General features: G+C 41.0%; 1 protein-coding gene across 5 annotated transcripts in view; it reads right to left on the reverse strand.

Moving 5' to 3' along the window:
- Window positions 1–598: 598 nt before the first annotated feature.
- Window positions 599–23,980, reverse strand: part of TADA2A (transcriptional adaptor 2A) — a 28,028-nt gene continuing 4,646 nt past the window's right edge. For all 5 annotated transcript variants that reach the window (XM_049802412.1, XM_049802415.1, XM_049802416.1 and 2 more), the window contains exons 5-16: window positions 23,587–23,678; window positions 21,960–22,117; window positions 20,426–20,514; window positions 19,567–19,639; window positions 13,139–13,202; window positions 11,119–11,162; window positions 10,473–10,583; window positions 9,024–9,095; window positions 8,267–8,399; window positions 7,513–7,556; window positions 4,809–4,882; window positions 599–2,926 (exon numbers count right to left, since the gene is read on the reverse strand). In XM_049802412.1, the coding sequence (XP_049658369.1) occupies window positions 2,741–2,926; window positions 4,809–4,882; window positions 7,513–7,556; window positions 8,267–8,399; window positions 9,024–9,095; window positions 10,473–10,583; window positions 11,119–11,162; window positions 13,139–13,202; window positions 19,567–19,639; window positions 20,426–20,514; window positions 21,960–22,117; window positions 23,587–23,678 (1,140 nt within the window). In that variant the 3' untranslated portion in view covers window positions 599–2,740. The remainder of the gene's footprint in view (window positions 2,927–4,808; window positions 4,883–7,512; window positions 7,557–8,266; window positions 8,400–9,023; window positions 9,096–10,472; window positions 10,584–11,118; window positions 11,163–13,138; window positions 13,203–19,566; window positions 19,640–20,425; window positions 20,515–21,959; window positions 22,118–23,586; window positions 23,679–23,980) is intronic.

Below are 23,980 nucleotides of genomic sequence, written 5' to 3' on the forward strand. Positions count from 1 at the left end.
GCCCTGGAGGAACCTCCTGCAGAAAGCCTGCTCTGTTTCAAAACTAGCGCAGCTGAGCTCGCTTCCGAGCTCGGCCTCAGCCGGCACCGTTTGGTGGGTTTTTCTTGTCCGTTCGTTGCGTTTTGCTTTATTGGAAGTGGTTTGAAAGCTCTTGGGTGAAGAGGTCCCCATCCTGCCTCCTGCCCATCGGCCAGTCTGACCCCAGCCGGTCTTACGAGCGGTTAGTTTTGTACCCAAAACCCTGCCGTCGGCGCGTCTCTGGTGACCGATCGCTCGCCCGTCCTCAGACTGTGGGTGCGAGCGGCCGCGGGACGGTCGTGCCTCGGTGGGCTGTGCACGGCCACGGCGCTGGCCAGCCCCCACGCGCCTCCCCCAGCCCCTGGTCCCCATCTCACCCCCGAGCCTGGCACAGGCAGGGATGGAGCTTTTTAACCCGACAGCTTTTTCCCCGATGTGACTTTTCTGGCTCGCTTTCTGCAGCACAGCCGTACGTTGTGTTAGAGCCTGGCGATTGAAGGTAAGAGGAGCAGCGAAGAGGCACTGACCTTGGCATAGGCATGCTGGAAGCCTGTTATCTCCCTGCTTGGGAGATGCCCTGGGAAAGGGGAAAACCTGTTGCTTGCGTACCTTGATGCTGTTTGAGGGAAGCATCCCAACCCCGCTTCCCCACTGCCTTGCGCTCTCTTACTTACCTTGGAAAAGTCTCTTTTCTGGTTCCCCTCCTGGCTGACTAAAGGATCGCAGTTCTCGCCTTTCCAGAGATCTTTTCTCCCCAGCATTTTCCAAATGGCCAAATTATTTAGCACTGCCCAAAGCACAGGGCTCAGCAACAGCTTGGATTTGGGTAGCTCTGTGTTTGGTCAAAGCACGTCACGCTCACGGTCCCGTTTGGGTCCCTTTGGGGCAAAGGAACGTCACTGAAGTTTGCTGAGTAGAGATGTTGCTGGTCACAGCAGGTACCAGGGTACTTGGCTCACCTACTGCTTTTTTGTACAAGTCACGGCATAGGAGACGGGGCAAGAGGAGAGGTAGTTTGGCTGTTTGTTTTATGTTAAAAGACAACTAGGAAAAACATTCCCAAAGATTTACAGCTTACTTTCCCTTGTCATTCCCAGTCTATACAGTCTCAATTTCTACAGACTTTAATCTTCAACATGTAGTCTATTGCTGTTGCTTTTCTTTAAATAGTAATATATTCTAGGTAATTTAGTGGTCACATCCATACAGCCACTGTTCTGCATTTCTCTCTTCTCTCTCATGGTAAGAAGCTGACAGATAGGGATGCAGGCAGCTGCACGACCTTTACAGTCTCACTCAAGAGTCCAGGAACACGGATGTAAAACTGTTTCAAGTAATTTTGATTTTATTACAAACCAAAATACTTCACGTTCAATGGCACCTCAGGTACACAGGATAATTACTCTTGGGGAAAAAAAAAAAACATCCAAAACCTCAACACCTTAAATACCTATCAGTATAGTTGTAGCTCAGTTAGGCTTTTCCACATGAGACCCCAAACTTGAGAGCACCCAACATCCCACCTGCTTTGGCTGTTAGGTTAGTTATGGGACATTATTTCAGCATTATACGTTAGCAATGGAAGCTGATAAAGACTTTACTGTCTAGTAAACCATGCCAAGCTGCATCTGAAAAGAACCATCTTCTTCACCCAATTATATTTTCAAGTACAAATGTTTTGTCCTGAAGTCGTTTGATGGATCATCTGATGCGACAGGGTGGGGGGAGTGTGTGCATAGTAACTTTTTGCACCTCATCGTTGCTTTGTTGGTCAACTGGGTATGTCACCACTAATGTGGTAAGCTGAGAGAATAAGGCCCCACGAACAGGAGGGCTGGAAGGGCTGAAGTGTGTAATCTGGGCGGTCTGTCGTGCTCTTTGCTTGTTATCTTTTGTGGGAGAACGTCGGGGCACTGAGCGTGTTTTTATTTACGGTCCGAAAGGCTGCTCTGGTTCTAATATCCAGCCCTTCCAACGAGCTGGAGCAATGAAGACTTAAACTGAGGGATTATATATAACTTGACAATCGCAAATCAAGTAGCGAGCAGATGAAGCTTATTGGTTTGTACAGTGCTCTCATGCTGTGATATGTGCTAATATCACATAAAAGTAACAACTGTTGAGGAGCTTCCCTGCAACGTCCTTTCCCATCCTTTATCACAATTAAGTTAAAAAGACTGGACCACTGCAAGCTCTATTTTTATACCCCCAGGCATGTGCTATCTCCTTTGAAAGCTGCCACTGTTACAGGAAGGAGTACAAGAAGGGAGGGGACTGCATTTCTATACCCCTGTACTCACACAAAGTCAAAGTGTGACTCTCATTACGTGCTGCTCTTCTGTCCTTATTCTGTGTCACTGTCAGCATAAAAGTACCGTGATTCTCTTTTTAGTTCGAGGAGGTGTTAGAAATGAATGCCCATTCACATTTAAGATTAGCTTATATGGCATATGATTCTTTCCAGCGCTACGTGGCAGCATAATTCTGACAACAGCAGTGTTAAACAGCAGAGTCAAAAGGAAACCAGACAAAGAAATGTCAGTACTCATACAATTTAACAAAGCTCCCTACTTGTTTTTACAGAAAAAAAAAAAGCCCCAAAAGATTTTAAGCAAAAGGAAATGTCCTTCATTCAACACTGTTAAAATCTTTCAGTGCTGTCAAAGTGACTTCAAAGCTTCTCCACATCTGTCTGCCCCAGCCAAAGCGCTGATGTCTGTCCTCAGGCTTTCGTGATGTACCCTTCTCTGATAAGGAAGTCATAGATTTTCCTGGTTTTGTTCACATCGATCTTGATGAGTGCTCTAGCCTGCGCTAGTCTCAGGCCTCCTTGTTTGTTACACTCATTCACTAATGCAGCTTTATATTCTAAATAGGCTCCAGGGACCAACCTCACCATCTGACAGAGCTGGAAGACAAAAGGTGAAGTTAATAAACACTAACGCTTGTCATGCTCTTTCATTCTGTGATCCCCGCTGGGGGGGGGGGTAACACTGTGAATATTTTTCTGAAAACATTTTAAATGTGGTTTTGTTTTTTTTCTTTTTTTGTATGGGGGGAAGCATACAGTAATTGCATTATGAGCTGTTTCGATCCACAGGTAGGGAGGGGAGGAGCTTGCTGGCTGCTGCATTCAAAAACATTCCTGACTGAAAAATAAACTAGGAGGATGAAAGCAAGCTCTCGGCTCACAGGAGCGTAACTATGAGTGTGTCCTGTGTGGGCGTTGTTCTTTACAAACCAAGGGAAGTACACATGCCAAAGAGACTTGCAACCAGCAATTCAGCATGCTGGACGAGAGCCAGGGAGGGCATCTGTCTATTAATCCCCTGCAGACTAAGTCTTTAATACCTTTCTACAAAAGCAGCTATGCGCACAACGCCTGCCCCCTCCAGAAGTCTAGGATGGAAATGGTGCAGGGGAGGGCATTACATATTTGGAAGTTTGGTAAAAGGAATCGCTTTCAGAAGCCCCTGTGCCCTGCTGTTAGGTTGCAATGCTGCTATTTAGCTTTCAAATACCAGCTGCCTTCTAGATGGAGCGCGGTATTGCTCCCAATGGAGAGAGTGTCTCCTCCTTTTAATAAGGAAATGCTTAATGATTGTTGCTCATTGATAGGAAATTGCAGAATTCAGAGGATCTCAGACTTTACGTCTCAGCTGACGAGGAAATCAGATTCCCCATATACACTAATGCTCTAGTCACGATTATTTATATGCTGAATGGAGCCAGAAATGCCATGTTCCATGGTGAATCTGTGATCTGATTTTCAATGCTGCCATCTCCAGTGAAGGGGAAACAGCTTCCACACAGAGGGAAAAGTCTGAAATACATCTGCGTTTCACATACTCCGAGATCTGCCTTGTGGGCAATCTAAGGACATGTTATGACTTCTAGTAAAAAAAAATAAAAAAATCATCATTTATTTCAGTATCTTTCCAGTGTTGCCTTTCACTGAATTAGAGGACAGGCCTACATGGGCTGCAGAAGAAACTGAGCGATAAATACACAGCAGGCACCTTGCTGCATTGTTCACCTCTCCTGGGGGTTGCCGGATGGGTTGCATTCCCACTTCTGTCTGCTCTGTTGATCTTTCCTGTGCCTCTGATTGCTTTAGGTGACTGTGCAAGAGCACTCTATATGGAACTGCAAACCTCAACACCAGGCCCAGCTGACAACCCACGGCTTAGAGAAAGCCATTCCCTGCCACATGTGCATACAAAAAGCTTGGTATATGCACTGCAAAGCAGAAATATGGAAAAAAACATGAGAAGAACAATACACTGTTATCGCTTCCATGGTTCACATTAGCGTTAGAGTGAAAAACCAACCATAACTGGTTGAAGTTGGGCTGTGAGGTATCTAGAATATAGAAAGAGCTCTGCTATTCAGGTTCAGTGATCTGTCCAGTGAAGCCCTTGATAAAATCCTCCGCCAGTTTTAAAAACAACGTTCATTAAGAAAAAATAACCCTTCTGCTTACCCCAGTCGCACAATGGAGGAAGAGAGGATGTCATACTCTGGATGTTATAATAGCACATAATAGCACCTTAGCATGCTCTGCCTTTCTTTGCTAAATAAGTTAATCTGCTGCAGCTATGCTGTACCTATAGTACAATAACTGAAATTAAGAAGCCACTGGAAAACCTGAATGATTTTTGTGAGCAGGAAAGAGTAGTCAGGGCATATAACTGAGGGGATATTCACAGCACCTGAGACAGACGGTGGGAGCACCCCTGCGCTGTGAAGATAAAGTTTGACAAAGATTATCTTTCCATTCCTTTCCTCACCTCCTTCTCCTTCTCATTAAGTTTCTCTGTCCCTGGGAGACCTGTGAGGTTCAGTGGTGGGGCACTCCGTCTACCTGCGGAGACAAGAAAGGAAAACACTGAAGAACCCCGAGCAGTTTGTTCCTTAGGTGTGTTATCGCAGAGGCAATTAAATCCCTATGATGTTAACCCAGTACGGTCCAAGTGTTTATAGACAGGGTTATTTGAGGCTTAACATAAAAACTGCACCAATTTGATAAAGGGTATGATTTTGCAACTGACATAGTTAAGTGCTGTGAGTACTTGCATGAGGACTCTTAGGCTGTTAACCCTGGCTCTTAGGAGGAACTGAAAGACAACAGCTTTCTGTCAAATCGGCACCGAGCGTGGATAAGCTGGGCTGTACCTCCTGACTATAAAGTGACTCTTCCAGCCGGGGTCAGGGAAGTCAGTGCTGCGTGGAGGGTGTGCCCTGGGTGTGCACAGCGTGCAGGGCTAACTCCCAGCAGGTGCGAAACCAGTACCTTGTAAGGATGCTGAGATTACTTATTGGCGTGATTAACAGCGAATTTCTCTGGCATTACTGACAAATTCACGAAGCAGAGTTTTCTTTAAATGCCTTTAAATATGATGCAGATACTGTGCAGCAAATGCAGTTTGTGGATTTATTTTTGTCTGTTATGATAAACAGTACTGAAAAATATCTATAACAAGGTAATTTGATAGTTCTCACTTTCACGATTGTAACTGCTGAACTTTAACTGGTGCAGCTTAAACTTTCACCAGGGCTGTCTACTTGCAGGTTGGTTGTTTTTGGTTTTGTTTTGGTTTCTTTTTCTAAATGGTATTTTTTTTTTTAACTTCCAGAGCTCAGAACAAAGCTAGGGTTATTTATTTACATTTTTAGAAAGTCTACTGCCCCTGTGCTGTGGGTTGCATATGTAGCACTGTTAGAGGTAGGTCTCTTTATCCCGGGACAGACTTCCCAAATTTGGCAAAGTGATGAGATCTTGGGAAATCTGGAGCTCCATTTTCCCCAGGACTGTGCTGGCTGCTGCTCCAGACCCTGACCTGCCTGGGTCCTGCCTCTGGGACTGGGGAGTATCTCTCTCTTTCTCCTGTGCATCTGTAGGAAACAGATGGGAGTCTGGCTGGGTGAGGAGAGCCTGATCAGAGAGAAAACTCAAGAACTAGAAAGAAGCTGGAGTAGTGAGTCTCTGGTAGGCACAGAGGAAGTTATTTCCCAGTGCTGGTCCCTCTTTCTATGGCCTGGAACGAGCATCCTATGATAAGACATGACAGTATTTGGTTTTACTCTTTTATAAACCTAGGAAATAACACACACACACACGAACTACATTAAAGAAAACATATTAAGGCTGCAAAGTCAAGATCTCAGAATCTAAAGTAAAGTTAAGCAACATTAATTTGCCCTCTTGTATATACAGTATGATGCAGCCTTTAATTATATAGACACGTGGCAGTTTTTCCGCAGTATCCTTGCCTTATTCAGTATGCAGGATGTTTGCTTAATTAGCAACTATATGGTATTTTGTTTGGGTTTTGTTCAACATGTGATACTGGTTGTAAACACCACATGCTATCTGAGTTCCATAGGCAAAACAATTCATGTTCTTTTGGGCCCTTCTCCTTCATGGGCCACTGAATAATTGACAAACAATTTAATTCTTCATACTAGCCCTTCAGCTGGGGGGATACTGTCCCCATTTCATGGACTCTGGATGACCAGCCTGAAATACACAATGCTATTTTTTCTCCAAAATACCAGATCTTAGCGATCACCAAATATGTTTAAAACATAGTGCAATGACTAATTGCTTGGTATTCTGACCCAGATTTCCAAGGCTCCTGGCAGAAATGAGGAAGAACATTACAGACTCAGTGTCCACCTCTGAGAAGTTTGGTTCAAGTGGTTTATTAGCATCCACATAAAAACTGGAGTAGAGGTAGAGCTAGCTAGAAGCTAGTTTCCCCTGGCAACATTTAAGAGCTTTATAGTAAAACTTTATCCTAGTCTTATTCATTGCATGCCACCCTGTGACCTCAACAAATGAGACGTGATTTTATAGAAGTCTTGTTCACGAGGGCCTTGACTGACCCCTGAATCTGTCCTTACTGGGCACTGAAGTAAGGGGTCCTCTTGGTGGAAAACCCCCGTAATTTGTGATTACAGAATTAAAGAATATAAAAGCATATTCATAGAAAACTGAAGTTGCATAGGCAACCTGTATCATCTCATTCTGTCGCTCTGGAGTGCTTGATGCTGCAACCATTACCCACTTCTCAGGCAGCTGGTTTTTGGTGTTCTGCCTTCCCAAATCTGCTTTCTGTCAGCTTCGTATTGCTATGGTATGTGCTATACAGCTTCATTAAAACCCGGGATTAGCTTTATCTTTTAAAGATAAAATTTTCTTCTCAGGTTAAAATTCTTTCCCTTCCTTTCCTGCCTTGTTAATGTAGCTTTAGGATGGGTTTTTCACCTGTAGTCAGAAAAATCTAGAAATTCAGCAAAAAAATCCTACAGGATTTGCACGTGGAATGAGTTGCAGATTGAGGTAATGTTGACTTAAGTGATGCTTAACCATGAGGCTTGAGGACTGACGCTTTAGTACTCCAGCAAAAGAGTCACTCCCCAACTGGCTGTCAGAACGGTATTACTGATGTATGGCTGGCTTTTTATCACAGACCATCATCTAACAGTTACCTGAATTTGAAGGAACTGGTACCGTAGGACTCAGGCCGGAATCACTGAAAAGAAAGGGAATTTTCAAATTGCCTTCATGGATTTTTTTAAAGAATAACTGCACATACTGGCCCTGAAACTACTTTTTCCCCAACTTCTAATAATTATACAGTTCAACTTGCATAACCCAGGGCCTGATCTGAAGTCAAAAGGATTTCTAAATATTTAGCACTCCCAGATTGAAGACCATGTCTGAAACCTGTTTTTTTTTTAAAAAAAAAAGGCGTAGGGGGCGGACAATAAAAAATTCAGTGGAGACTGACTGGGGAGATTACAAATCATCTTCTCAGGCCATGTGGCATACAGGATGCACTTCCTTTGCATTGCAGCTTGCTCCTTAAAGTGCTGGTGCAGGGTGACTACACATTAATAATGCTGCTACATCTAAAATAATCTGAAACATTTCAAGTGCCATCTGTGCCCTCATTAATATCCATAATGGCCTCATTTCCCTCCATGACTTTATTTACAGCAGTTAAGTTCCTGAAATATAAAATACAGAAAACTGAGATTTTGAGCCCTTACTAGTCACTTCCTTGTCTGCTCTTCAACAAGCACTATTGCTGTCACCCACAGTTTCTTGCCCTTCTGAATTTTGCAGACTGATCCTACTGTAATAAATTGGGAATGCATTTGTTATCGCACAGAAAAATGTGTTTGCTGCACCTGACTAAAGCATAGGTACGTAAAATGCACAGTCTTACTGTAACCGTACATATCAGCTTGTCGACTGAGCCACTGCTGGCAGGCACTGCTGTCCTGGATGTACTGCAGGACTTCAGAAAGCATAGTGCGCTTTAGGCGTTCCTCATCTCTCGTCTTCTTAAGGTGATCGTATGTTCTGGCACCTATGGCAGACAGATACCACATTCTCACCCACTGCCTTCGTCGAGGTTTTCAGACTGTTGTTTTTCTACTTTAGGAAATAAGTGAGAAACTGTTCTCTAGCTCTGGACCAGACTCGGCTATTCTCCCTCATGACAACTACTTGGCATCAGAAGGTATTAGATTCCACCCTGCACCCCTCCCCCTGTTAATTTCAGGCCAAAACTAAACAAAAACAGCTTCCATGATCCAATTCCAGGATAAACCAGGCCATTTCATTTACGTAGAGGTCTTAGGCCTCTCTCCAGATATCACACTTGTTGATAGACAGTGAAAGTGTCCAGAGATAAAGTACTGGAGACCACTGTGCCATGACATTTTTATTTTTTTTCCTGAATCTTTTGCAAAGTGGTGACTAAAGCAGAGCTCTGCTAGACAGTGCGTTCTCCAAGTTGATGGCTCAAGCTAGCTTTAAAAAAGCACAGCTGGACTGAAGCATTATTGTTAAAGCCTTGTTCAGTTAAAGAGCTAGGCAAATGCATTTAAAAAATAAGTGTCTTTTTATTCAACACATCCTAAATGTTGTAAAATCAGCCTTCCACACCTTGATGAATGGGAATGGCCTGAATAATGCATCAGGTACTTACTACAGAAATTGGTGATTCCTGCTGCTCTGTATTCCTGTAGTCGCTTTATTTCCCTCCGCAGCTCAAATTCCACTGTTTTACCCGAAGTGTAAGCAGAAGGGAAATCCGAAGAAAACAAATGTGGGTCAGTGGGGGTGGCAGTGAACTGTGGTGTACTAGGTACATTGCTACTTCTTATTTGTCTGCACAGTTTGGGTATGCAGTATACAGAACCACAGACAAGGTTTACCTCTCTGCACAAGTCTGTATCAGATCTCAAACTCACTGTGTCCTAACACTCCTTGATCACAGATTTAAGTTGGTTTCTAGTATTTGTGTGCTCAGAAAAGTTATTTTATCTTCATGCTTTGACAGTTCCTTTGCCATACCCTGGGCAAGACAAGTAACAATAACATAGGATTTCTGGAAGGCATTTCAGCTACTCCATCTAGGCTCCTTATAGCATCTAATATTGTCTTTGAACTATGATTTTCATAACTGGACCTTCCAAAATTTTTCTTTGCAGACAACTCCTTTTCTGCAGTCAGTAAGATTAAATACCCATGTTTCTTTTGCTCAGAGATATTTACTGCCTATAGCTTTTATCAGCTGGCTTCCAGGCATTGCTTAGTTTTACAGTGAGCAAGTTCGCTTGTCTCAAATTCGTTTACTCATACCAGTCAGCACACCTGTGTAATGCAGGTACTTGACTATCAGGTTAACTTGAGGACTTCGCTGTCACTACAACAAAACTAGGTTCTAGGACTAGCACCCACATGGGGGACTCATGATTTTGCAGGATCATGCTTTTGGTATGTCACACAGGGTGTCCTGAAAATTTAGTTGCAACTGTTTAAATGCTTTGTTCCTTCTAATGAACAACAATTTTCCCAGTTTAAGTCACAGAATTAAGCAGGATGTAATGACTTGCATTGGAATTTGACTAAACGCATGCTATGATTATGCATAAAGACTCGAGATGATTCGGTGATGGAACAATGCCTCTCCCTTTAAGGTAAGGGACATAATGACAGCTGTACTATACAATTATGTACACATATAATAGTTTAACATGTATCTTTCAAAGAATTCACAATTTGCTGGCAGCTCCCGATCTCTCAATACAGACATAAATTTTAGGGATTTTGTTCTTTCAGTGATACAGAGTCCCAGTAAATGAATAGTGGTCTTTTGGTAAGAAAACACTCCTTCTAGCACATGACCAGAATGTTCAGTCAACTGAGAAATCAAAGAACTCGGACACAGTTTAGTGGAAAAAAAAACACTTCCTGCTCATTTAATGTATCAAACCACAAATGTATTTGTTTTTCTGAGGTAGATAGATGGGGGAAGAGAAAAATAACTTCCTGCCCTCCAGGAGTGGTATATATTTAGGAAAGATTGTAGGTGATGCAACCCCTCATTATGCCTATTGAAGAACATATATGCTAAAATCCTCAAAATACTTACATGCATGACTTTCAATGAACTTATCATGCTCTACCGGTCCAAGAATTCGTGCAAATCGTCGCATTGTTTCATAAAGGTCTTGAACCTCCTTTGGATATCGCCTTTCCAAAACTAGAGGGGGAAAAAAGTGACACACCTTATCACTCCTACTGGAAGAAGAAAATAAATTCAGTGGAACCTGAAGTGACTACCAGCCTCTGTGAACCGCCCAAAGATCCAGATTTGGTAAACTTCTTGGCCATTTTGGTGGCGCAACTACAAATTGCTGCATAAAAGCAACAAAATCATACAGCCCTTAAAACTCTAAAAGCATAAAGGATGATATTTAAATGTTGTTTGATCATTTCTTAGAATAGTGAGATGCACTTGAAAGGCCTAGATTTCACCTTCACCGCTCTCCCTACTCAGTGGAGCCCGACATGCTTCTGAAGAGCAATTCCGAGGCAATAACTAAAACACTGAGCTGGGAGTAGTTAGAGCCAGCCCATTAGAAACAGTCGGGGCAGGAAATCTGCTGGAATTCAGACCATCTGAATATGGTCCAGTATGAATAAACCACACTGGTGCACTGGAAACAGTGAACATGCGAAGATTTCTTCCCAAGCAGAGGCCACTCTAAAGTTAAGCAGTTACACCTGATACTCACTCTGAAATTTTCTGAGGTTGATTAGGCCATGATCTCTTATAATTCTGTAATTGAGAGCAAAGTGGTATTAATGAAAGGCATTAACTCGTTTATTACCTCATAAATAAAAGGCTTCAGAAGAAACTTTGATTTAGACCATCAGAGGGGTCTAAAACTAAACATGTAAGAAATTTCTATAACCCCTGAGCTGGCTAGCTGAGAAACATGATCTAGTGATGCAGTGAGGCTTTAATCAGAGTAAATTTTGGATAGCGGTGTGCATTAGTCCAACTCTGACAGCACTAAGCACAAAGAGAGCTACAATCACTTTAAGAGTTTGAAATTGCTTCTTTAGCCACAGATTTCGCATCTACAGTGTCTTACAACTTGTCCTTCCAAAATTGGAGGTAAAGGAATGTCTCATGGAGCATGATTTCCAGCTTCAGAGAGAGACAAATGTCCTTCTACTAGAGCAAGGGTGAGAGATGGACTGTAAATTTCACCACTGGGAGCAGGATGAAGGAATTTTTCCATGACAGCTTTGATTTTAAAAAGAGGAAAATGATTTAGGTAACTCGTAAGTTTGAAATGCTCCTGACAGGATCAGGGAAATGAGCAGAGTAAAAAGGCAGGGAAGATATTTACAGGTGCATGACAAATACATTTGTCACGGGTCTCAGTAAATGTCATGTGGTCATTGCTATGTGGCGATTTGATAAACACCCAACTTTTGCAAATGATATGAGATACTACAAAGTTGGGCTTGTCAAGGTCAGGTTGGAATTTGCTCTATAAAATCCATTACATTTTCTTTAGTATGCACAAAGGAATATTCCTGTCCCATGTAGAGAAGTCTTTCTGAGAATGACATCAGCATTTTTATGTCATTTTCCAGATTTTTGTCCCATCCTGCTGTAGAAACTTTTCAGAAACTGACACTGATTTATGTAACCAAGCCTTATGGCACTTTCTTTTAGTATGACATGATTTATCGTAATGGAAATCATACCACATAAATATTTTTTATTTATGAATTATAAAGAACCAGGTCAACACATATCAACTCTCACCTGTCATTCAGCAGAACTATGCTATATTATGAGGAGAAGGAATGGAGGAGTCTTACTCCAAATTACCAGTTCTTCCAGGAGGGAGTAATACAGCAAGATATAATTTTAAATATTGAACAAAGTATTTGAAAGTTATAATAAAATTGAATTTAATGAATAGATTGAGTCATTCTAGAAAGCTGTCAAATGAACTGAATAAATTATTCAAACTCACGTCAGCAATATAGTTATCTTCATTACAGATTGTGGAAAACTAACTTATGGACCGCTAAGAATTAAAAATAATGATGCAAACATTTCTATGGAGAAAGTGGGGGTCTAGCAATTAGTCACAGAGTGGCAGCTTTCCCCCCCCCTTCCCCCCAAGTAGAAAATGAATTATGTGTAGCCCATCAGCATTATAGAGGGAACAAAAAGAACAGAGATTTGCCTCTTTTTCTGGTTACTAGCCCTGGACCTGTGACTAATTTCCCAGATAGTATTTCAGTTTCTCCTTCTGCAAAATGGCTACGTGATCTCATAAGGTGTGCTAGAAGCTTAGTTACCAATGTGTAACTGGATTTGGAATAGTAATATGAAGAGCACTGTGTACATGACTTTCATGCACTAAAAAGGACTGGAAAACAGGTTTTTCACAATTAATGACTTGCTTTGAGAGTTTAAAGGAGAGTTATGGTGTGTAGAGGTCCTTTGTCAACCATGGGTGCAAATAAGTATCAGGGTCTGGTAATCTGAGTTTTCTGGGCTGGTTCCACTGCTAAAGCCATGTGCCTGTTCTTAACCTGTGCACAGGAGAACCACACATTCAAGATGAAGCCTGTCATGCAAATCTCATAGCAGAAGGTCTCCATGCATAGGAATTGTCTGGAAGGATGCTATAGGAAATCAATTATGTTTTAGTATTAGGACAACACTGGGGACCAAAACATGGTAAAGAAGCACAGGAACACAGTTATTGCTTGAAAACTCACTTTTTTCTTCTCTGTCTTTCCTTTAACCTGGAATGATAGATATCTACAACTGCAATCTTCAGAGCTGCAAAATAATTAAAAAAAAAAAGATTACAGAATACATAAGTAATCACTGTATTAGGCTAATTTTCAAGCCTTTATGTTCATGGTAGGCTGAAATGGTCACTCTATTTTGCTGTTTTAAAAACCCTGTGGTAATTTTATAGGGCCATAAACTCACTAGAGGCTAACCTTCTGCAGATTATACATGCTACCTGTAGAAGCTTTCTTTTGCTTACTCCTTCCAGATACATTACTGCCTGTAAATATGAACCTGTGTAGATCTTGACAACACTTTTCCTCTTCCTTCTTGGACTGTTTTACTATTAGCGCTTATGTGTTCCTTCATACATGCAATTGTTAAGTATTCCTCCTCCTGAAAAGCAAATTTATCAGATTTAAGGATCTGAGGTATCATCTTCGGACAAAGGCTTCTTTGCACAGAACGAGGAACTCCAAAAAAATAGACACAGTTCTGAACTGTGAAGATTCAGAGTAGCCTTTGCTACAGTTCTTAAAAACATCTACAAAATTTTAGCTTGTTAACTTGTAAACTTAGCTGTCTGCCAGAAGAACAAAGAGAATAGTTCACAACAGTGAAGAAGCACAGGAAAAAGCCATGCTCATTAGAAATCATATCCTTTTCAAAATCAAATCTATGTGCAGTCTGGCTGGTCCACTTGGAGATCCTTTAGCTTCTTTTTCCTGTAACCATTAGGTTAATAAACTTTTTTGGTAAATCCTTGAAAGAAAAGATAAGGATACTCCTATCACCTTCCCTTCCCTCATTTGGTTAACTAATGCAAAAATTCTAGGTCATTAAATAAGCGTAGAGTTGGCTGATTTCTTGGTTGGCTCTTTTTCCTTTACGTTAATCATTTCAGTATGCTCTCGGAAGGAAGAGGCTTAAGACTTGACAGTGGGTTCACAGTCTGTAGAGACAACATGCAGTTCTTTGAAACTAAGCAAAAGCACGTCCCCTTTCAGCCCACGGTGCTGTGTAAATAGGGGTGGCCCAAGTGCGACAGAATCCAGAATCCACTCCTTTCTCTGTAGTTACAAGAAAAGAGCAAAACTGATCCTGGCCGTTTATTGATTGCATTCTCCAATAAATAATTAATACGGCAATAAAAAAGAAGTGTGGTTATGTGTCTATTTTAAAATATGTATTTATATGTAAACACCAGGAAGCCCCTAGCCTCTAGGCAATGCATCTGTGCAGTCCTCTGGGTAATAAAATTTCTTATGAACAGGGACAGCTAAAGCCCAAAGGCTGTGTGTATTAGCTCAGGAGCCAACAGTTTTGAGTTACACTTGCTGATCCTGTATTAGCAGAAAAAAAATCTTCAATTTATACACAACTGATTTGACGTTAATCTAGGACCAAAAGGTTACATATGATGATAAGAGGGCTGCTACAATAGTCTTGCTTCTTTTTGCAAATTTCTTGCAAAACCAGAGTGTTCAAGAATCGTCATGTACTTTCATGAAGATGTATTTAAGTTTCCTAATTTAAGAACAAGCACAGGTAGCAAATTCTCCTTCTTGCTTCAATGTGGGGACAAGAAATTGGGAAATGCAGCAAATTAAACATGAATGAACTAGGTTAGCAAGTGTTGGAATTGGTGCCAAGTTATGGAAAATAGTTTTGTATTTTTAAACCCTCTGCAAGCTAAGCTAACGTGTTATTTTCTGGGGTTTGTGTGGGCAGAACTTAATAAGTACATGCAGAAATTGCATTGGGGAACCTCTATAAATATCACAAGTAATTATGCACCTATAACCATTGCATTTTGATGCTTTCACCTGAGTGCACAATATTCTGAAAGAAATTATGATCAACTGGGGAGGGGAAGGAACGTTCATGAGAACAAATGAAGGAAAAAAATGGAGCTTCTGCTTACAGAAAAATTAGTATTTGCTGCCACATGCACTTTTGGAGGGGCTTTTGTTTTTAATAGACATATTCACACAGGAACAGCCGATTACAAAATCTGGAATGCATGAATAACTCAGACTACTATACGGTTACATGCTGCATTGAAATGAGAGAAGAGATGCTGTACGAATGAAAATGATTTGCCTGTGCTTTTCCCTATGGATTATACTAGGGAGGCAGTTGTCTGTACTGGTAACTTGAGATAATCCAAGCTGACCGTGTTCAGAGTGTCCATTTTGGGAAATGATAAGGTTCTTTGAGATGGTCGGAGTTAGCTTTGAAGGATCCAGTGATAGGCAGAAATTCAAGGCTCCTTTCTTCATTCAAAAGATCAAAATATTTTGGTTTCTCAAGACTGTGTCCAAAACAGTTTCTTTGCTTTTCATTCCCCTTCAGCCTCATTTGGTCTGCAAAAACTTTTTCGAACACTAATGAGTGAGACCTTTGTTTCATGCTAGCTAACCTGTTTGGCATGCAAGGCCCAAATAATGGGAAGAATGCAAACTAATCAAAGTAAACAGGCTGTGTATCCAGCGTGTGCCTTGGTTGGTACAAATTTAATGGCTACAATCCAAATTCACCCTCCCTAGAGGAAAGCAGGACCCTAGGCAAACAGAGTATCTGCCTTCAGAGCATGTCAGGAATTTCCACAAAAGAATAAACATCATGTAATATTTAGAAGGACATTGACTGCCTTGTATCTTATAAAATTAAATTTCACTACTGTACAGCCAGAGTTGCAGTCTATTTTCACTCACTTCTAAACTCGTGGTTTCAGCAATTACTTTCCAGTGTTGGAAGTAAGAATCATTTACATGAGGAGGAAAGGGGAGAAAAAGCCAGGAAAAAAGATAAATGACTAAGGTTATAATTCGGTCTGATGAAAACTTGTAATTCATGAAATATTCAAGCACTCCGGCCTGAATTAGATTTGTAACTAGTTGTTCCTTTTGATCTGTCCATTATGTTTTTGTTTAACTGCAATATATATTTGCATGCACTTATTATATTGCAAGTACTGAACAAAAATTAACAGTTCAAGAAGTTAATTGAAATATGAGAGATTTCATTCAATTTCTACCATCCCACTAATATCAAGAAATGACTGAACAAGGTCTGTGACCTCCTGTGTGGTGGGAGGAGCTGGTGAGTCAGCAGGTACAGGTTTCTGTGTTCCTCATAAAAGGCTGCCTGGGAGTCTTTCCACTGTGTATTAAATTGCACTCTTCTTTCTTGTGGGAATACCAAGAACTTGTTTAGAGTGACACAGGAAAATTTAACAGTGAAAATGCAACGATATCAGGAAACAGAGGTCAAGCAGCTTAGATCTAGAACTTTTAATAAAATGATTTCTACAAAATTTTAAGAAAAGCAGAGCAATGTGGAGGAAAGGAAAGAAGGGGGAATTCCGTTTCAATGAAAGCATCCAATATTCCTGTATTATGTGAAACCTAGACACTGCAGCACTGATCTGTGACTTGTGAAACGAAAGGAAGAGAGACCATAGAAATTATTCTGGTCGGTGTGTTCTCAGGGTCTAGCTCGAGTAACTTTCAGAAAATGGAATATAAAAGTAATCTTCAAAAATTAATCTTGAACCCAGTGAGGTTTAATGTACGGCAGGAAAACAAACTGAGGATTTTTTCACAAACCTGATACTTAATCTATGCTGCAAGACCCCATTTGTGTTTCTCTGGGCTATAAAGTGTGTTAAAACCCTGTTTTGCATCTTTACCTTTTCAAAAAAAAAAGTTTGCTGTTTGGCCAGCAAAAATATGTCTTGAGCAGGTGTGGAAGACAGCCACAGGACATTTCTGTAAGATCTAGTGTACGAAGTTTGCCAGTGGGCAAGGCTGGGGTAGAGAGGCACGTTAGAGCCGCTGCCCGAAGTAGTGGGGCAGGGACTCTCGGGAGAGATGACGAGAACCTGGGCCTCTGGGGCTGCCTCACAACCTCCTCTGCCTGTTAACTAGAAAGCACAAAGGTTTCTTAAATCATCCAAATGCCCGTCCCTGCTTTCAGATCCAAATGTTGAGCCTTTTTCTACAGTATGAAATCCTACAATTAGGTTGCAAAATATTCTCAAGCAATCAAGCAAAATCAGCTTCTGAGATCTTTAAAACTGCAGGACAGGGAGGATGTGGCTCATTCCTTTTTTTGTATTAACTTGGAGAAGGGAAAGTTCTAATTCCAAAGTTCTTTAGAACATAATACTTTCTCTCCCCAAGATGCCTCATGTAAAAGAAAAACAGCTGGCTAGACCCTGGGACTTCATTTTTTAGAGGCAGTCTCTCTCCCGTGGGCAGATCTAGGACAGCTGTGGGAAGGAAGATGCCAGAGTTCTTGAGCTAAGAGATCGAAAATGTAGTTGGTCACGCTCCATAACCTCTGCCAAACAGTTTTCACAGGGCAAATGCCTGACATCCTATACTAAATACTGAAGACAACTGAAGAATGGACTAGAGAACATCCAATGAAATTATCAGGCAAAAGATATGACAGACAGAAGGAAGTATTTTTTCACACAACACGTAATTAAATTGTAGAACTCTTAACTCAATTGTGGAACTCACTGCTACAGGATGTTATGGGGGGCAAAAGTACAAATATATATAGTTCTAACAGTAGTTAGCTAAGTTCATGGAGGACAGGTCCTTTGCTCAAAATGGTCTGAACACAACTTATGGTTCAAGAAGTCTCTAAACTTACCACTGCAGGAAATGTGGAAGATATATGCCAGGAAAAGTGTCTGCCTATACTTGCCTTTTCTTACATTCTTCTCCTGTGCATCTCCTATGGGGTACTAACAGGACACTGAGCTAGACAGACTGCGGGGTCTGGCCCTGCATAGCTTTATGATACTCTAAAGAGATGAGGAAAGCTGATTTTTGCATTCACATTGATAACTTAAACAGGAGGCTGGTAGGAGATACCTTAAATGGCTGAACTGTGCGGTGGAAGACAGGTGTGAGGGGTATGGAAGACAGTGCCAGTAAACCAACTTGAATGAATATTAAGCTATCAATTAATGAACAGAGCTAGGAGATTATTTTGCTTTTTCAGTTTACCAGGACTCAGAATAGGACATGGAAGCAAGAAAATGTATCTTTTAATAGTCATAAAAAGAAACAGTAGAAAAATGGCATGATGAATCTGTGGCATGTCCGCAAGCCAGTCCCCTTTTCAATAAACATTAAAAGGGGAGAGAGACTGACATACGATTCTCATAACCTTTTTTGAGCCGAGGGAGTTTGCATTCCTTAAAGCTCTGTGTACACTGCTAAATTTCAAACTGATTTTTTAAGTTGGGAGAGACTGTCTGTACATAACAGGATTTGTCTGTCAACAAGGAATGCTAAGGCTTTAGCTTAGATCTGCCTGACATACATGGGAGAATTCTGAAGCATAAACACAGTACTTTTAAACGCTATATGTACTTACAAATGTGGGGAAAAGTATGATCCTCTCTGTGGATTAAAATATCATTTTAATAACTCCTGTTATTTGGTATTATTAAGGCAGCTACGTTCGCAGAAACTCAGTAGCAGCAACTGGACTCGTACAACAACTGTCCTCTTTGCAACAAAAAAGTTGTCACATACAGCTAATGCTACCCTAACTCAGTGTGCATGTTTTAACCCGTGAAAACCCACACAGCTTCAAGAGTAGAACAGTTTCAATGAGTTGCACATAGCCTTAACCTATGTAACTCCTTGCTGCCTGCATTAATACCTATCCTAATATCAGATTTCCTGAACTAACAGAGGTTAGAATAAGTGACAGATCTTCTAAGAAACTAGATATAGTAGGGGAAAGGGGTATTAGCAACAGAGAAGAAAGTGTTCCTCTGTCTGAATCAGAACAAAAGTTGTGCCTTGCTATGATGCTCTCAGACATTATGTAGATGGAAAGAATATCTTTCAGCAGGGGAGGGGAAGTAATATCAAGGCGCTGATGTTTCTGTTTTTTAATAGGCCTGTAGATCTGTTTATTCAGACACCGATGTACTGCTAGCTGCTCCCAAATTGCTACCTCAGATAATTTGCTTCTACTTAGCTGAACTTTCTCTACTTAGCTGAAGTTTCTCTACAGTTTTTACTGGATCAAACATCATTTGTGTCTTTAGGAAAGAGATGCCTGCTACTGGTGGAGACTATTCGATTTCAGTCATGTTCTGCTTTACAACTGGCTACATTTCAGCAGTGAGTGAAGTGCATTATTCTATATATAAGTACCATTTGTACGTCAGATGATTAAGAGCTTTTGGAAGAGATTTGAAAGTGAGGCCTATAGAAATGCCGGTGTTTAAATCCCAGCACACAGAAGTGAGATCATTAAAAATATATGTTCACTTTTAAAAAGGTGTGTAGAGAAAAAGAGACCCAATGAAATGCTCTGTAGGCACTCTGAAACATTGTTTTCAGACAATGTACAAAAATATGGGACTTACCATGCAAAATGTCTGAATCATCTTCTACAAAATCAATATCTCTCAAATCCCATTCAGCATAGTTGTCAAACTCCTGTTCGGAGGTGATTAATAAATTGTCACTAACTGGCACTAAAAAATTGGTATCAAGTTTCAGTACACGTAGAAGTACGGAAAACAGATATTTACTCATACGCAGTTGTACAAGGTTCCATCCTTGAGCAACATACATCACAGGGGAGTTTTAACGAGGGATGTATAATATGCACCCCCATGGCTGGAACGGGAACAGGATGCCGTGATAGGATAATAAGAATCAATCAGGTAATCTCCATGACTCGCACACTGTGGTGAAAATTCCACTCAAGTGTACAAAAACAACAAGCCCCTATACGGCTGAATTCATTCCTTCATGTACAGGAGCTTGTTTTGCCACAGGAATTGGGGCCCCGGGCCCACGGCTGAAAACACTGAAAACAATGCAGGTCTTTCAAGTGATCTTTGGATCAGGCTCCTATGTGCTTCTCCGAGGCAAATGAAATAGAAGCGTGCTGAAGCTGACCCCTTTTGCTGAGCATCTAATTCACAACATCCAGTCCGCTTACGTAAGAGCCATTCATGGCTGGACATCTGGTGGTAGCAGCATGCCGTACAGCCCGTCCAGACACAGCCACTGACTCACAGATCGCCTGCTAGCAGCTTCGTGGGCCTGCAGCGCCTCCTCTCTAATTAAATCCTTGGTTTAATCACCCCGTCCTGTCCTGTCCTCTCGTCTCATGTTTTTTCTATAAAGACCTACAGGCAGGGGCAAACAAGTGTGCGTTTGCTGACCTTGCGTTCAGTAGCAGATTTAAAATAATGGGAGAAGAGAGAGTCTTACCTCAACGAAGTCAGCTCTCGCTGGCATGTACCCAGCCATATCCCTGGAGAGCAAGGAATCAAAAGTAGGCCGTGGGGGATCATCGGCAGCTGAAAAAATAAAGGTTTTTAGCTGTCGTGTAGGGCTTGGGGCCTTTTTTTAACAGAAAACAATCTGTAAATAGGTGTTTCTTTTGCAGGAAAAGTGGGAATAATTAGTTGAAGAAAAACACCCCGATTGGGCTTTTATTCAGCGTTATATTCAGGAAAGACTGAGTTCATCCACAGAAAAATGCAGTAATCCGAGATCTTCATAGTATTCTCGAAAGTCAAACACAGAGGTAATAAATAGGTTATAAAATGTAAACTCTACATTTCAGAGCTCAGCATCCCCGCGGTAAACCTCTGCAGATCACTCCGACTCAGCGTGCAGGTTCTTTTAGTTAATAGCAACAGGGGTGTTAAATCTGCCATCTTCTGGGTGCCATTTACAGAGAGCTGCAATTAAAGCTATACAGCTCTGAATTTTTACAGCGCTTCCCAACTGAGGAGCTCAGTGTTTTACAGACAATAATGGACCAAGGCTCACAACACACTTGTGAAGGAGCTAAGCGTTATAAGTCCCATGCTACAGATAAAGCAAGCTGAGGCACAGAGAATTTGTCTTGGCCCAGGTCACATAAAAAAATCAATGACAGCCAGGGACAGAACCAAAATTGTCCAGTTCCTACTGCTTTAGCTCTAACCACTTTATCGTGAAATTTAAACCTCCAGATACCAAGAAATCTTTTTACCCAGCCATTCTGGGGAGCTTTGTAATGGAACAGCTGCTAGACTGGGGGAATTCTAAAGATGTTATATTTAAGGAAAACTGAAAATTTGTTAAATTGCTGAAATTTAACATATACTTTTTAAAAGGTAGTTTTAAAGAGAGAGGCGTGAAATCAGCATAGTTTAAAGGGAATGATTTTATGACAAGTCACATCAGCAGTTAGGCCCAGTACACAGTGGATAATCAGGTGAAATGTTTTAAAGGTGGAAATCCCTTCTCAGTTAACATTGCTACGCAGGGTCTGGACAAGACACGTAACCGCCCCAGCATTAGGGTGAGAACTCACACTGGTATTTGCCACGAAGGACACGCTGTTATACTGTGCCACATGTGAAGTAGCTTGAGGTAGCTTGTCCTTTAAATAAATATGCACATCCAGCCTTTTGCTGTGGTGATGTCTGTGAGTGACCATTTCCACTGGCTGCGCAGGAACTTCTGGTTTTGGGAACCTGATGTTTGTTTCAGACCACTCTGTTCCCTCCCTTTTCCCACTGAACTGGCAGTCTGGTTTATTTGATACACCGATGATTTAATACAGCGTGAAGAAAACCCTACTACTAACATTATTCAAGTTAGCCATCAGAACAAGCTCTCCTTTTGGGAATGAAAGCAAACTGCATGTGTGGTGCATGCCTTTCTCCACAGGCTGCTCATTCCAGTTTTGGAAGAGCAGAGACCTTGCGGGGAAGCTCCCTGCATGTGCTAGCGGGCAGGGGATACTCACGGTGGAAAGGAATGGCTGTTTCGTTGTGCTGCGCCTCCTCCGCCTGCTTCAGGTTCAGTAATGTAGACGCAAACAAGGGATTGTTGATAAAGTGTTTCATATAATGTTTCTCACACTCCTCCTTGGATTTTGTACACATCTGGTTGGCTACATCCTGCCTAAAGTGGGGAGAGGGGGAGGTTTAATAAGAAGAACACAGAAATGTTAAGGGTGTTTTTCTTTCTCTGGTGGGAAAAGATAATTTTGGACAAGAGATTGATCACATTGTGTGCAGAGAACTGATCTGTGATGATGTCTGAATTCACATTTTGTGTGCTAACAATGAGCCAATACTTACACCTTTGATACAGTGCTAGGGAGCACTTTTTTGGTGGTCATGAGTAATGCAATTCACTCTCTTCACATGAGAAATTCCCTGGCTGATGGAGTGTACCGAATCTTTTATATGCTTGAAATTTAGTATTGTTATTTGAGAGCTTTTTATACATTTTACTAACTCCAGGTAATGGTAAATTCTAAGTCCGGAATTGCATTCTGCTTCTCAGGTTTCTCTTGCAATTTTCACTGGACACTGGTTTCCCCTTTCGTGTAGTTATGTTAAACAGGTTTTTTTGAAACACCAAAATGGCTGTACAAAACACATTCTAGAAATCTTTGCCAAACGTTCTTGGAAAAGTGGTTGACTAGAAACACGAAGTATTTTGTCTTAATAAAATGGCTGTGTAAGTTGAGGACTTTAAAACAAACAAAAAAATCCACCAGCAGCAATCATTTTAATTTCTGTTAAACTAAAAACTGGATGCAAGGGATTCCAGGAAGAAAAATCAGTTTTTCCTTTATTTGGCAAAGGCTGAAAAAAGCCAAGTGTTTAAGGAAAAATTTAAGATTACTTGTATTGCTAAGTAGGGCAAAGTGTACTAGACAGCATACTTGCAGAACATAACTGCAAACAGTTCTCAGTCTTAATTATGACAGCAATGTACACGTAAGAACTCACAGTTCTGTTTCAGTGAAGTCTGGAGTTCTATACTTTTAATACAGGTGTTTTTTCATGAAGGAGAGGAGAGGTAACTCATGACTACAGATCTCCTTTATTTACAAATGCATAAAAATCCTATAGCAACTACAGAAATTAACTTAACAGAACATAACATAAAAATATTAAATAATTCCACTGCTCTATCCTAAATATGACAGAGAAGCAGGAAAACTCCAAAAATAACAATACCTAGCTAGTCAACTGTAAGCAAGCCGAAACCACACAAGACAACAAATTCTGTAGTTGGTTTTTACATAGGAGTAAATTGAGGCACAGAAAACCTTGTGCAATAGTTGAGCTCCTTCAAAACTAGTGACTTTAATGCAAACTGAGGGAACTTTGTACTTCACTGGAGGTCCCCTGCATCCCATAAGAAGCCTTCAACAATTTCCTCATATATCTAACAGCAGATTTGAAAACAGAATCTGCTACCCCAGTCTTCCACTTCAGCTGCTAAATTAGTGTCTCACCCACAGTAAGCCACTGAACATTCAGTGTGCACTGATGTATTCAACACTAAGATCCAGTGAAATGAAAAGAAAAACCACCCATCATTCACTGAAGCTGGCTGATCTACTAAATTCTCACCAGTTTCCAAATCCACAGTCCATCACAGCTTCTAGGAGAGCCATTTCCTCTTGAGCTGTCCAGTTAGGATCCAAAACAGGGAAATCGGAAGTCTAGAGAAGAAAAAAGCAAATCAAACTGCTGTGATCCTCTGTTATAATCCACCACATGAAGAGCAAAGAAGTTCTAAACTACACGGCACCATAGTATATAATACTGGTAGTTTTAAATTTTTACTGTGTCCCATGAAACCTGATCAAATAATTGTTGAATTATTTAGGCCATTGGGTCATCAACTACAGTAAAAACTAGTTTGTTGCTACAGATCTTCTGAATATACTGTTACATGTTTTATCTACCAGCTGTAATTCAACAATATTATGCTATGAAACACAATAAAAATTACTGAAGACTT

The sequence above is a fragment of the Accipiter gentilis genome, chromosome 6 (assembly GCF_929443795.1).
Source record: "Accipiter gentilis chromosome 6, bAccGen1.1, whole genome shotgun sequence".
Lineage (NCBI taxonomy): Eukaryota > Metazoa > Chordata > Aves > Accipitriformes > Accipitridae > Astur > Astur gentilis.